This window comes from Pelodiscus sinensis, chromosome 10 (genome assembly GCF_052426305.1).
Source record: "Pelodiscus sinensis isolate ZL-2025 chromosome 10, ASM5242630v1, whole genome shotgun sequence".
Lineage (NCBI taxonomy): Eukaryota > Metazoa > Chordata > Testudines > Trionychidae > Pelodiscus > Pelodiscus sinensis.
The window spans coordinates 24,582,326-24,595,871 of NC_143061.1; the positions used below are offsets into that span (position 1 = coordinate 24,582,326).

At 50.3% G+C, this 13,546-nt stretch overlaps 1 protein-coding gene across 1 annotated transcript in view; it reads right to left on the reverse strand.

The window, feature by feature from the left end:
- The window catches only part of GFM1 (G elongation factor mitochondrial 1), a 70,376-nt gene extending 66,388 nt beyond the window's left edge, over window positions 1–3,988 (reverse strand). The window contains exons 1-3 of the mRNA XM_006123452.5: window positions 3,830–3,988; window positions 2,075–2,227; window positions 1,331–1,463 (exon numbers count right to left, since the gene is read on the reverse strand). Coding sequence (XP_006123514.3) covers window positions 1,331–1,463; window positions 2,075–2,227; window positions 3,830–3,904 — 361 coding nt within the window. The 5' untranslated portion in view covers window positions 3,905–3,988. The remainder of the gene's footprint in view (window positions 1–1,330; window positions 1,464–2,074; window positions 2,228–3,829) is intronic.
- Between the last annotated feature and the right edge of the window lie 9,558 nt (window positions 3,989–13,546).

A 13,546-nucleotide genomic window follows, 5' to 3' on the forward strand; every position in this document is an offset into this window, starting at 1 on the left:
CCAATTTTAGTAATTTAATTAAGAGTATACATGAAGGCACTGTTCCTTACTTATTTGCCAGATACTGCTTATGTACTAACAGTCAATCCCTCGGACCCAAAAATGTGTTCTGGAGCAGGGGGCAAGCAGAAGGATCAATGTTAAAAGTAACAATTTTTGGCCCACGTCTATTTTAGTCCTTGGTCTCCGGTTCCAACACTGCCAACCAAGAAGCTAGTTGTATACCAGAAATCAGGATTCTCCAATGCATTTCACGTCGCCCCAAAGAGGTATAAAGACACTTAAATATTTTCAGTTAATACCAAAGCTCCCAATGACTTTCATGTGGGACTCCTGCACTGAGCCTCTTGCCAAAAAGGGGGCCCTTACATATGAACTGTTCTGTATCTTAAGCCATTTCAACTAGGATTGAGACAAACATTGACACCAGTTGTTCTAATTTTCTCTCCCATGTTCTACAAAAGACGACTTACAAAGAGAATCTAAGTCAGTAGGGTTTGTTATATTCAACTCTCGAACAAGATGACTCCAGTGGAACAGTGAGCTTTACATGGTAACCCCCAAGTACCTTAGAAATATGCAAAAGTGTCAAATGCTTTTTGAAAGAGGCTATTGGGAACAGAGCTGTCATATCTTTCCCCTTTTATTATTATGCATTGATTTGATGCTGCCATAAATGTGCATTTATCAAACAAAAGACGACTCTGTCTGGGCCTGAGTAGCCTAAAAATTACATTGAAACAAGATGCATAAAGACTGTGGGCTAGGGATGTAAGTGACGAGTCGACTAGATGTCTATCTGATAAGCATGCACAGGAGCCAGTGCTGGGAGGAGCTGGCTTAAATGCTGGTTCCCCCCAGTACCATCTCCGCAGGGGACAGGGGAGACAGAGGCACAGAGGGAAAATGGCTTGAGCAGGGACTGAAGCAGCCTCCATTCGTGCCAGTTCCTATTGCGGGCACTTCCCCTAGCGGCTCTTACTACATTTAAAATGTAGAGCTGCAGCACAGGGGTTTGCAGCTCTACAGAGTTGTCCTATTGACTATGATCAGCACAATAACCTCAATTTAACATCCTTACTATGGACAAACCTGTATTCACAGTTGGCAAGGCAAATAATGATTCCCAAAACAATTATACTAAATTTTCTGTGCTCTGTTGATTTCTTTTTGTCTTTCACACTAGCAGACAGACAGAAACACATACATAGAAGTCTCTGTTCAGTACAATACTTTGTGTGATCAGCTCTGGTAGCACATTGGTCTTCTATCTGTACACAAAATATTTTGGTTACGGTAGCACTTATAAAGTTCTCAAAGTACACGTTACCTGGTGTATCTATAATGTTGATGTTGGTATCCTTCCACATGGTATATGTTGCAGCAGACTGAATTGTGATTCCACGCTGTCTTTCCAGCTCCATAGAATCCATGACAGCCCCAACTCCATCTTTACCTTTTACCTTAACACAAAAAGCAAAGCATTTACTGCAAGGAAATTTCCTCAGCTTGAATAAGAATATAGCCTGGCTAAGCATCTTTCACACCAGCAACAATGTTCATCTGAGTTAGTGGCACAAGAGTTTGGTCTACAATCCTAACTCTTTCATTTGCATATTACTCCTGAAGAAGGCTTGGTAGTCAAAAAGCCACTGCAAATAATTTCTATTTTGCTGTGAATCTAATAAGCAAATATATCTGCATCCAGTGAGCACATTCTTTGTATTTTCTATCCTAGTCACCTTTGACTGTATGGAGATTTTCCATTTATGTTGGCGGTAGGGCTGTGTCAGTTTTTTTTTCCTATTTGATTTTTGTGTGTGAGGTGTATGGGACAGCAAATGTGTGCAACTTTAGGAAAGTGTCAGTGGGTACCATAAGAAAGCTGTCTCTAGGATTCCCCATTTGGCTTATATTTCTACAGGATCAATAAGGCCTCTAACTGTAATCTTCTTACTTCATTCAATACTCTTTGTGGTTCAACAATTTTAGACAATTCAATAGCACCATCATTGCATGTAACATTAAAAATCCCCTTGCCACTGACTGTCATACCAATAATTCAGAGACATACCTCATGCATCTGTGCTATCCTCCCAGTGTAAAAAAGGACTCGTTCTGTTAGTGTTGTTTTACCAGAGTCAATGTGAGCAGAGATTCCAATATTGCGGATCTTTTCATTAGGAATGATTTCTGAAGAACACTGTCTGCAGCTATTCAAGAGAAACTGAAAGACAAAAGCAGAATGCAATTCAGCCCCTTTCATCAATAACAGGACAATAATGGCTCATCATAAGCATGCCTCAAGGAAAGTGACTGTGTGGCAGCAGCCCCTGTCTGCAGGGGACCAAAGCTCCCTCTGGACACAGGCTGTGCTGGTTTGCACAGAGCATATTCCTCTCCCCGCACCTGCTTCTGATAGAGGGGGAGCAGGTGGAGCCTGTACTTGAGGGGAACCAGCTTTTAAGCTAGCTTCCTCCAAGCACCACCTCCTGCCACACCCCTGCCTCTGTGGGAGGCAGTGAGGGGGGAACAGGTGGCTCCACAGAGATGGCACACACTGCAGTGAGAGGCCTCTTGCCCCCCCCCCACCCTCCGTGATGCTGCCTCCCTATCAGGGGCAGCAGCACTGGGTGGGGGAGAGGAGGAAGAGCAGGTGGTTCCATGGGACCCGGTGCACATAGGAGCCAGCTTGAAATCTGGTTCCTCACAGGCACTGGCTCCTGCCTCCCTCCATTCCTTGCTGCCCCTATACAGAGGCAGCAAGGGGGTGGGGCAGGGAATGTGTGTAATCAACAGGTTTAACTGATAAGTGTAGTCATCTACACATTGACAATGCTAGTTTGAGCCCCAATCACCTTCCCTCCACACAAATCAGTCTAACTCAGGTTAGCAATCAATCAGGGCCTGAACCATAGGACATCTACAGGAGGGAGGAGAGGTCAGAGTCCCACTGTGATTCAGGTCCAAGCCCCATCACTTTGCAATGTGAATGCAGCTCATACAACAGACCCCAGTCAGAAGATCTGTGTAATATTGTATGGATTTATGCACACAGCTGTAAGACCCTGATCTTGCAATTACAAACCCAGGTTTACAGTTCAGTGTGAAGGGGTGAAAATAAGTACCAGGGCTTACCAGCACACAGCCTGGAGCACCCAGGGTACTACACAAGATAGGAAGTCTGGGCCCCTGGAAGAGGCAGATCTGGGGACCAAACTCAATAGCCCTGGACCTCTGGTGGCAATTTGAAGGGCTCAGGGCTTCTGCAGCTGCTGTAGTGGTGGATGAGAGCCCTGGGTCTTTTAAATCACCAGGCCTCAGGGAACCTGTCCCTTTGGCTCTCCCACACCAACTGCACTAGTAGACAGTACCAGCAACACCACTGACAGGGGAGGGACGGAGGGAGGGAAGCAAAAGGGGCAGCAACACTAATAAACCTCTATGGGCTGGTACCAGCAGCCATTTCCTGCTGGTAACGTGAACCGGCCCACTTCCACCTCTGTCAGTACACATGGTAAGTCATGGATTTGGAAACACCAAGCCCACAGGTTAAGTCCCAGAGACTGGCGCCTGCTGTTCTGACATGGGGAGGGGGACACATCATTTGAGTGGCACGTGAGGTGGGCAGCTCCCCTTTGCAAACACGCACAAACCCCCCTTAGCTCTGCTCTGAGCTCTGCACAGAAGTCTGCCGGAACTGCGGCGGGGCGTCCCCATGGTCCCTGCCCATCACCCGCCTCCCCCCGCACAACGCAGCTGCGGGCCAGCAGCAGGACCCGGCCCTTTGCCGACCCTCCCCGGCTGCCGCGCTCGCCCCGCCCAGTACCTGCGGCCACAGCAGCGCCGAGCCCTGACGCCGCCGGGGCCCCAGCGCCAGCCCGGCTCTCAGCAGCTGCAGCATGGCGCGCTCAGGCCGGGCTCCCCTCAGGCTCCGACCGCCAGTGCCCGGCTGCACGCGCGCTTCCGGCCCGAGCCGGCTGGGGAGCACTTCCGGGACACAGAGGGGACGCGGCTGCTGGAGAGCTCCTCACAGCGCCACCTGCAGGGCAGGAGGGGGACGGTGCTCGGCACGCCAAGTCCGCTGCGGGATGAGTGTCTGTATGGATGAGGAATAGGGATAGAAATGTAGCCGTGTTAGTCTGGGGTAGCTGAATCAAAACACAGGACCATGCAGCACTTTCAAGACTAAGAAGATGGTTTATTAGGTGATGAGCTTTCGTGGGCCAGTGGGTCTGGCCCACCAAAGCTCATCACCTATTAAACCATCTTGTTAGTCTTTAAAGTGCTACATTGTCCTGTATTTCGTATGGATGAGAGCCAGCCCCTTCCGCCTCACGGGGCGGCCGTGGGGCGCTTCCCACTGGCGGGAGCCATCAATTATAGTAATGAATGAATGTTTTCGCCTAGGGAGACCATATCTTCCCTCCTTTGACAGATGGGGAAACTGAGGCACAGGGCTGCGACTTTCTCACTGGCAGCCAATGGAAAGCCAACCTCACGCATTCCATACTGGTAAAACTGGCCTAAAGATCACAAGAGTGTTTTAAATAAAATAAATTATGATGATCATTATTAATAAATACAACAATAATAATCGTCGTATTTTCCTTCTGGTTTATGAGCCTTCGGAGGCCCATGAATCACATGATTCAAGCTGCCTTTTCCTCAACCACAATTATTAGAAAGATAAGTTTTTCAAAATAAAAGCTGTAAAACTAATTCTCATGTAACTGCTTAATTCCAGGAGCTGGACCTTAAGAACTACACCCAGGCCTGCCAAGGGAAGGAAGGGGCATCAAAAGGGGCACCAGCCTCAGGACCTGGTGAATTAAAAGGGCCTGGAGCTCCCAGATGCTGCCACCATGACAGCAGAAATAGCAGCAGGCGAAACCCCAGGCTCTTTAAATGGCCAGAAGAGTTCCGGGGAATGCGCACTAGGCAGCACTGAACAGCTGGCTGGGGAAGTTAGCCCCCAACCCCCACCTCCTCTACCTCGTCCACGATCTCCGCACTAGGCACAGGAAAGTGGCCGTCTAGGGCAGGAGAGCTGCCAGCCTGGCCACCCAGGAGCAGGTGTGCATGAAAATCAAGGGGGTCCACTGAGACCCTCGACCCTGAGCCCTGAGCTTACAATGGCCGTCCTGGGTCAGACCAAAGGTCCATCTAGCCCAGTAGCCTGTCTGCCGACAGCGGCCAACCCTAGGGACCCTGGAGGGGATGGACCGAAGACAGTGAGCAAGCCATTTGTCTCGTGCCATCCCTCTCCAGCCTACCACAAACTTTGGGCAGGGACACCACTCCTACCCCCTGGCTAATAGCACTCCATGGACCCAACCTCCATGACTTGATCTCACTTCCCTTTAAACTCTGTTCTAGTTGTAGCCTTCACAGCCTCCTGCAGCAAGGAGTTCCGCAGGTTAACTATTTGCTTTGTCAAGAAGAACAACTTTCTCTTACTAGTTTGAAGCCTGCTACCCATTCCTTTCCTTTGGTGTCCTCTAGTCCTTCTTTATGGGAACTCAGGAAGAACTTTTCTGAATGCACCCTCTCCACCCAACCCCTGCTTTTAGAGACCTCTATCCTGTCCCCCCTCCGTCTCCTCTTTTCTAAGCTGAACAGTCCCAGTCTCTGTAGCCTCTCTTCATCTGGGACCTGTTCCCAACCCCTGATCATGTTAGTTGCCCTCCCCTCTCCCAGCCTTTCTCTTCCCCTCTCCCACCTCCTTTTCCCAGTCTCCCCCAGTTTTGTTCAATAAAGGCAGAGTCAATGTTGGAAGAAACCTTATCTTTATTTTGTACATCAATAAGAAGGGGGGCTAGGGAAGGGTAAGTGGAAGGAGGTGAGGGAGGAATGGGGTACGAGCCCCCGATGGGGAGGACTGGGCTGGCTCTGCGAGCTTCTGGGGGTGGAAGCTCTCCTGCAGCACCCCGATTGCCCCCTCTGCCCAGATGGCAGCCTGTGGCAAGTGCAGCCGGGCTGATGGCCGAGTGGTGTGATGTGCCCAGTGTGGGTACTCCGGGCAATCTAAGCCAGGACTGCTTTACAAGCGGGGCACCCCTGAGAACTGTCTGTCCGGGGTGGGGGTCGGGACCCTTTAAGTGCAGCCCTCGTTTAGCCTGAGACAGCATCTCCACTCTCTAAGTCCTCCTCTGATGCCCTGCCGGCACTGCTTCCGGCCATCCTTAAACCCTGTTCAGGGTCCACTCAATGTGGACTTGCTAGTTCGAATTAGCAAAACGCTAATCCGTTGGGATGCTATAGTCATGTTTGCATGCACATCCCCACCCTGCATGGGAGCAAGTGTGGCAGATGAGGTCCGGGTTCTCAGACTACTGTCATTGATTTCCTCGGAGATGCAGCCAGGGCTACTGGGGAGCGTACCATCCTTGCAGCAAGACTCAGGGACCAGAGGCTCGGGCTGGCCACGTCCCTGCTCCCTCTGCCCCCCCCCCCCACCCTTGGACAAGCAGCCCAGGAAAGTGGGGGGATTTCCGCAGGGGCAGCAGAGGGACCGGGTGCAGCCAAAGGGCTCTGTGGGGGCCATGCTCACAGGGCTGGCTCGCTGTGCTTTTCCCAGGAGCAGCTGCTGTGTCACACGGGCAGGCATGGCTGCATGCTGTCTGTGTGTGGCAACCTCCAGGAGGTGTGGGGTGTGGCCTGTGCCCTTGGGGGCTTAGCTCCTTCCAGCAGGCATCCCCCCTTCCTCCCACGGGCAGGACGTGTGTGAGAGCAAGGTTCCAGGCATGCCCTGGAGCTGTCTGTCATGTCCACATGCCACACAGTCAGGTTGCACAAGGTTGCATGTGCTGCGTACTGCTGCATGGTGTGCAGCTTGAACTACTCTGAGTGATGCTCCCCCACCCCGGGCACCCGCCTCCCCCACCATTGTGAGGGAGAAGCACAATACTCACTGGCAGATCCGTCACCAGCCTCGAATGAGGCCCAGGACATGTCCCAGCTGCTAGGCACTGGCTTGAGGAGGAGGGTGATGCTGCTGCTGCAGTCCTCTCCCTCGTCCTCAGATGCAGTGGTCAAGCCGCCCTCCTCCTCCAGGTCAGGTGGCCTGATAACTGAGGTGCACAGACCAGTGTCAACCGCTGGCGAGGGCCCTTGGACCGCCGTCTCCCCCAAGATGGTGTGCAAGCGGTCATAGTGGGGGCAGGTGTTGGCTCCTGCCCCCTCACCCTCAGTGGCCCTCACATAGCCCAGGCGCAATTCCTTGACCTTGCCCCCGACCTGTTCACGAGTCTGGGCCGGATGTCCCTGGTCCGTGAATGCCTGGGCCATGCGGCCAAAGATATCAGCGTTGCGTCACCGGGACCGGGGGTCGTGGAGGGCTTCTTCCCAGGGGCGGCCGTGCCTATAGGCAAACTAGGCAGCCACCTAGGGCGCCAAGTTGTATGGGACGCCAAATTCCAAACCCTGCCCCTTCCATTTCCTTACCTGGAGCACGGCTTCCCTGCGGCCAGGAGTGGGGTAAGTCCTGGGAGAGGCAGCGCATGGGGGGGTTTCTCCTGTGCCATGGGGGGGGTCGGCCCCGGGGGAGGAGGAACACAGGGGGGTTGGCCCCCGTTGGCCCCGGGGAAGGAGGAACGCAGGGGAGTTGCCCGCGGGGTAGGGGTCAGCTCTGGGGGAGGAGGAACTCGGGGTGGGAGGTGTTGGCCCCGGGGCAGGAGGAACGCGGGGGGGGGTCAGCTCCGGGGGAGGAGGAACGCAGGGGGGTTTCCCCTGCTCCGCGGGAGGGGGGTCGCCCTAGGAGAGGCGCATGCCGGCTTCTCTCTGCGGGGTGGGATCTTGTGGGGAGGCAGGTGCAGGGGAATCTCTCTTCCGACTGGCACCCTGTTCCCTTTCCCTGGTCCCCAGCCCCCAAACTCCATCCCCAGCCCCCTAGCCCCTGGCCCCAGAACTCCAACTCCATCCCTAACCGTCTGGCCCCCAACCACAGAACTCCAGCCTCCAGGCCCCCAGCCCCTTGGCCACCAGCCCCAAACCCCAGCCACCAGCCACCGAACTCCATTCCCAGCCCCTCGGCCACCAGCCCCAGAACTCCAACTCCATCCCCAGCCCCCCCCTCTCCAGCACAGAACCAAAACCCTCAGTTGATATCTGCCCTTGGGGTGGGGGTGGGGGCGCCGATTGCATGGTTCGCCTAGGGCGCCAGTGGCTGGCAGCTAGTCTAGGGCCACCCCTGCTTCTTCCTGCACCCAGAGGTCCAGGAGGGCCTCCACCTCAGCCCTGGACCAGCAAGGGACACGCTGTTTGCTGCCCCTCCGGGCCTGCTGGGAACCCTGGGGTGACTGATGGAGGAGGGTGCAGGCTCAGGGGGTGGCTCTGGAGTGGACATCTGGGATCCTAGGTGCAGCAGGGCAGAGTTGCATGCTGGAGAGCTTCCAGCAATGCTGCTGCTGCCATGCAGCACCTGCAGGGTGCCTCGACCTTTAGAGGGATGGAGGTGGAGGGGGGGGTCAGGCAAGCAGGAAGTAGCAAGCTAAGAGTGCAGGTACAGAGCGTCCAAGAGGCCACCTGCGTTTTTTCCTGGGAGGCCAGTTCTTGTGCAAAAACTCCCTGCCGCCTGTCCACACTGCCCTCTTGTTCAAGAACGCTTGTACAAGAAGGCTTCTTCCTTGTAGAGAGCATCAGAGCTCTTGTGAAAGAGGGCTTATTCCTTGTGGGGAGAGGAATAACTCTTGTGCAAGAAGCCCTCTGTTCCGATGCTTTACTGTAAATTTACTTGCGCAAGAATGCATGTGCAGTGTAGATGCTCCGCAAATTTTTGCACAAGAACAGCCGTTCTTGCACAAGAAGCCTGCACTGTAGACATAGCCTTGCTGTCTCTTCTTTTACCAGGAGAGGCTCTTCTCTACTGCAGGTATGTAGGATCCCATTTATTCTTCTGTACACAGTTTCCTAGGTGTTATGAGGCAGAATCTCTCTCTGCTGTTCTCTACTGCTCCCCTAACTTCCTGATGGTGACAGTGTTGGGCCCTTTAAATCATCACTTGAGCACCACATGGTATGCTCCAAGCAGTTCTAAGGGGTGAAGAGGGGTCCGATGTGGTATGCTCCGGGAGGTACTGAAGTTTGGCTGCACCCAAGCCCCACCCCTTTCACCTGAGCCTCTACCCTTGCCAGAAGCATGGCACCATCTTCCGCCCTCTCGCCCGTCCCCCCCCCCCCTTCCGCCCTTTGCCCAGGAGCTTGGCATGGCTGTTGGGTCCTCTGGTCTCCATTACTCTATTTTTCCCCATCTTCTCTGGACTCCTCCTGGCTTTTGTGCAGGGGAAGAGAGGAAGGGTTAGGGAGTGTGGATGGATTGAGGGGAAAATGTCACCATTACATAACTTTTCTTGTAGGGTTCTCATTCCCATCTGGTAACTCCATCGTCTTCCCTTGCAGCTGCTCAGTGTTAGAAAAGAACAGGTTACCCAGAGGCAGATAGCCTATTTACTCTTTCTGAAACATTGCAGATACTAGTTCTGCCTTGAATCCCTCCCCTCCCCGCTGCAATCTTAGAATCCAAGTGAGCAACAAATTAATCACCTTTTTATCTTGGTTAGTATGCAAATACACTTATTACATCACCCTTTAAGCCAGGCTGGGGCAAAATATGGCCTGCAGCCTGGCTCCGGCCCGCCAAGCCACCAGAGCCAGCCCAGGCAGGCTCCCCTGCTTGCCCTGCAACATCACACGCCATGCAGAAACTTGATTGCAAGGCTCTGTTTCTGTTTTAAAACTGGAAGGAACGGAGGAGCTCTGCCCCAGCACAATCCCATTGGCTGGTTTCTGGCCAGAAACCATCCAATGGGAGCTGCTTGTTCTAATAACAGGCAGCCAAGAAGAACTACGTCCCCTCTACTCAGTTATTCAGTGAAGCATATGGCCAGGCAAGAAGGCAGGCAGATTGGGAAACTTTTTAAGCTCTGCAAGCCTTAGTTCTGCAGGCAGGCAGGCCAGTTTGGCTACTGATTGGTAAATCTCCTGGCCACAGCTGGCCTCTGGCACCCCAGCCCTCCCTTCCCCAACCCTCTGCCTCCCCCCACTCAACATACCCAAAACCTCTGTCCCCCTCTTACACCCATACTCACTCTCAGATCTGACACACCAATCTCCTGCTCCTACATCATATCCCAAACCCCTGCACTCCAGTCCCCCGCCCTAGGTCACAATCACCTCCTTCACCCAAACTCCCTCCCAGACTCCATTCTCCCTCCTGCACCCCAATTCCTTACCCCAAGTTCCCTTCTGCACCCAGCTTCCGTCCCAGACCCCATCTCTTCCATTAATATCATGAAAGAAAGCAGCCCCCAACCACTTTCCAAAATCTTGGAGTAGCCCCCCCATCAAAAATTATTGCCCACTCATGCTTTAAGTCCTAAGTTAGTAACATGAGCACCCCCAAAATGAATAATCATATCTATGCGATGAATATAATTAAACCCACTCCAGCTTACTGTTTACAGATTTTTAGTTGATGTAGGCAGTTCTCACATCACAAAACACCTCACATCAGCAATTTACAAGGGGGAAAGGATATGTGACCCTGAATGTATACTTCAGAGCAAATGGGAGCAGATAAGCAGGTCTGGAAGATAAGATTAACATACAGCGCATTCATTAAAAGTTACATCTTTGGTACATCTACATGCAGGAAAGGAGGAATCAAAGCAAGGTTATAAATCATTAGAAGCAGTGTCTGCCCATGTTTTGTCCCATACCATAGTTGTGACTATCAATACATCTTATTTAATCCTTACATACCCCAACACTCAGAATTTGCTCTATAGGAGGAGGAGGTTGGACAGGAAGGTGGCCTGCAATTGTGGGCATATTTCTGCTTCTCCCTCAGATCTGAGCAGAGTTCCTCTAGTCCGCATCCACTGGTTCTCTGGATTCCTTCAAGGAGTAGTGGGTATTAGCTGGGATTCTTTGCTCAGTGTCCTCTTCTGGATCCCTATTTTGACCCTCACTCCTGTTTTCCATTAGTTCTTCCCCTGATTTCAATTGAGACCTGGATCCCATGGCTCCTAGTCTAAGGCTAAGGGGAGAGTCTTTAAATATGGGCAGACTACAACTCCCAAAACTCAGTAGGTGCTCAAAACCTAGTCTTGCAGTGAAGCAGTAAAACTGATATATGTGTGTCAGTTTCACTACTTCATCTTTATGTGTCACTGCCTACGTTGAGCACTAGCTGAGGCACTAGAACTGAGTAGCAGCAGGAAGACAGCTCTAACGAACTAGCTGACATTCATATAGCTGTCTTCACAATATATGGAAAAGGCTTTTTTTAAATGAAAGGACACATTCTGCAGTAATTTATGTCTTTGTGCACCCTCCTGCACCAAGAGAAGATCCTCACTTGCCATGGTAAATCGATTTTTCAAGTCTCTGTGTAAATTATTAAACCATTTTCAAAGAGGGCAGGGGGAAATTAAAAGCTAGGCTGTACTAAATTCTAACAAGTATTTTATGTGGGGACACATGGTGGCCAACTCGTAAGAAGGCAGCAGAAACATTTCAGAATGCTTGTGCTGTAACTGCTATGAAGTTTTTTATTGTACTATGTATTGGTGTATAAGCACAGTCCATGCCTGACTTTATTTTGCCTGCTCTTGTAAGCAGTTATCCCACCCTGCACACACATCACATCTGTGCAAAAGGAGAAGATTTAAAACTTTAACTTGATTTTTAATACTGTGAAATTCTCCTCAGATTACACTAACTCTGTACTTCAGAGCAGGGCTTAATGTTGGCAAGGAGAGATGTATAAACATTCCAAATGCAGTATATGTTGCCTTGGGGCAGGCAGATGTGTTTGATGCAATAAGATTCCAGTTTGAACATCTAGCATCGTAAATTAATTTAAACATTGTCAAAACAGAGATCCTTAATTCAGTGCTATTCATCAGTGCAAAAGTTTATCATATTTGCACTTTTCCTTCCCCCGCCCCAGGAGTAGTTATCAGTGTTAAACCCATTACAGAAGTCTGCTAAAATGGATCACTACTTTATAAGCAGTCCGCTCCCAACAACCTTAGATCATTTTAGCAATAATAGCAACTATTTACAACTTGAACTTCAATAACATTTGAACAGTCTTTTTCCAAAGGACTATAGAAAATCCCTGTTTGGCTCTTTGGATAGGAATAAATATTCTTCAGTCAAGTTCAACTTTTTATTCTTTATGTTTGGAGGTCAGAGTTATTAAAAGAACCAGCTCTGGTCTTCAGCCAAATAATTCATCCACCCATCACACTTCTCTGTACTGTACTTCTATATTTGGCATTCCTAAATTGATTTGTAATTTTAGAGATGTACAAAACATATGGTGTAATGACAACACAAAGCTTGCAAGTAGCATCCTCATCTGGGAAATTCCTTGCTGATAGTAGCCTGCACCAGCTGTTCTACCACAGATGTCACGTACATGGATTTGTTATCCCTGAAGTTTAGAACGTGCTGGGGAGGGGGAGAAGAAGCATAGACCAACTACTGGAGCACTTACTCTGTAAGTGTTCAGGTGAACATTAATGTACAGCCAGGAAGCAAAAATACTTTGATGGAAACTAAATAAGCCATAAAATTCTGCTCTTAATTATACTCATGTCCCCACAAGTCAGTGGGGCTGAATAGGAAGAATTTGACTATAAATTTTGTACAAGTAGATTAGTTTTATTTATATTACAGTTAAGGAAACAAAATTTAAACTACTCAGGGAATCCTACACAGCAGTATTATTTCAAAATAACTCAGGTTATTTCAAAATAAGAGTGTCTACACAGCAAGCCTGTTATTTCAAAATAATTTTGAAATTATGGGCTTCTTACTCTGCCTTCTGTAACCTTCATTTTACGAGCAGTAAGGGAAGTCAAAGGAAGAGCATTCTTCCTTTGACTTCCTGCAGTGTAGACCAGCACCTAAAGCCAAGTTAAGCTACTTCAACTTCTGCTATGCAATTAACGTAGCTGAAGTTGCACCTCTTAAGTTAACTTTAGCCCAGTGTAGATGTCCCTCAAGAGTGCTGATAGAGAAAAATCTGCACCAAGCAGCTGTGTGACACTGTACAAATCACTTCCCCCTCTCTGTACAAATTTCCCCTCCCACTCTTTATATCATTTAACTTTTTTCTATCATGGGCCGGACACACACACACACACACACACACACACACACACACACACACTTTTTTCTATCATGGGCCGGACACACACACACACACACACACACACACAGCCAGCCAGCAACTAGGTAGGTTGAAAGGAAAAGAAAACCTTCAAATCACCCACTGTGGGGGGGAGAGGGCCCTGAGAGGCTTTAGACTCCCCCCCCCCCACACACACACACTAGGGCAAAGTGGTGCCCATGGCTCCAGCCTCACCTGTAGGGTATTAAGGCTCAGGGCTTCTCACCTGGATCCAGCCCATGTCAATTGAGGGAAAGACATGCTACAGGCTAAAGGAAATTAAGCAATAAGCTAGATCCAACTTGCTGGCTGTAGGTGACTCACACCTGCTCTTTTGAAAGCTCATTAGGGCAGGGACTCTTA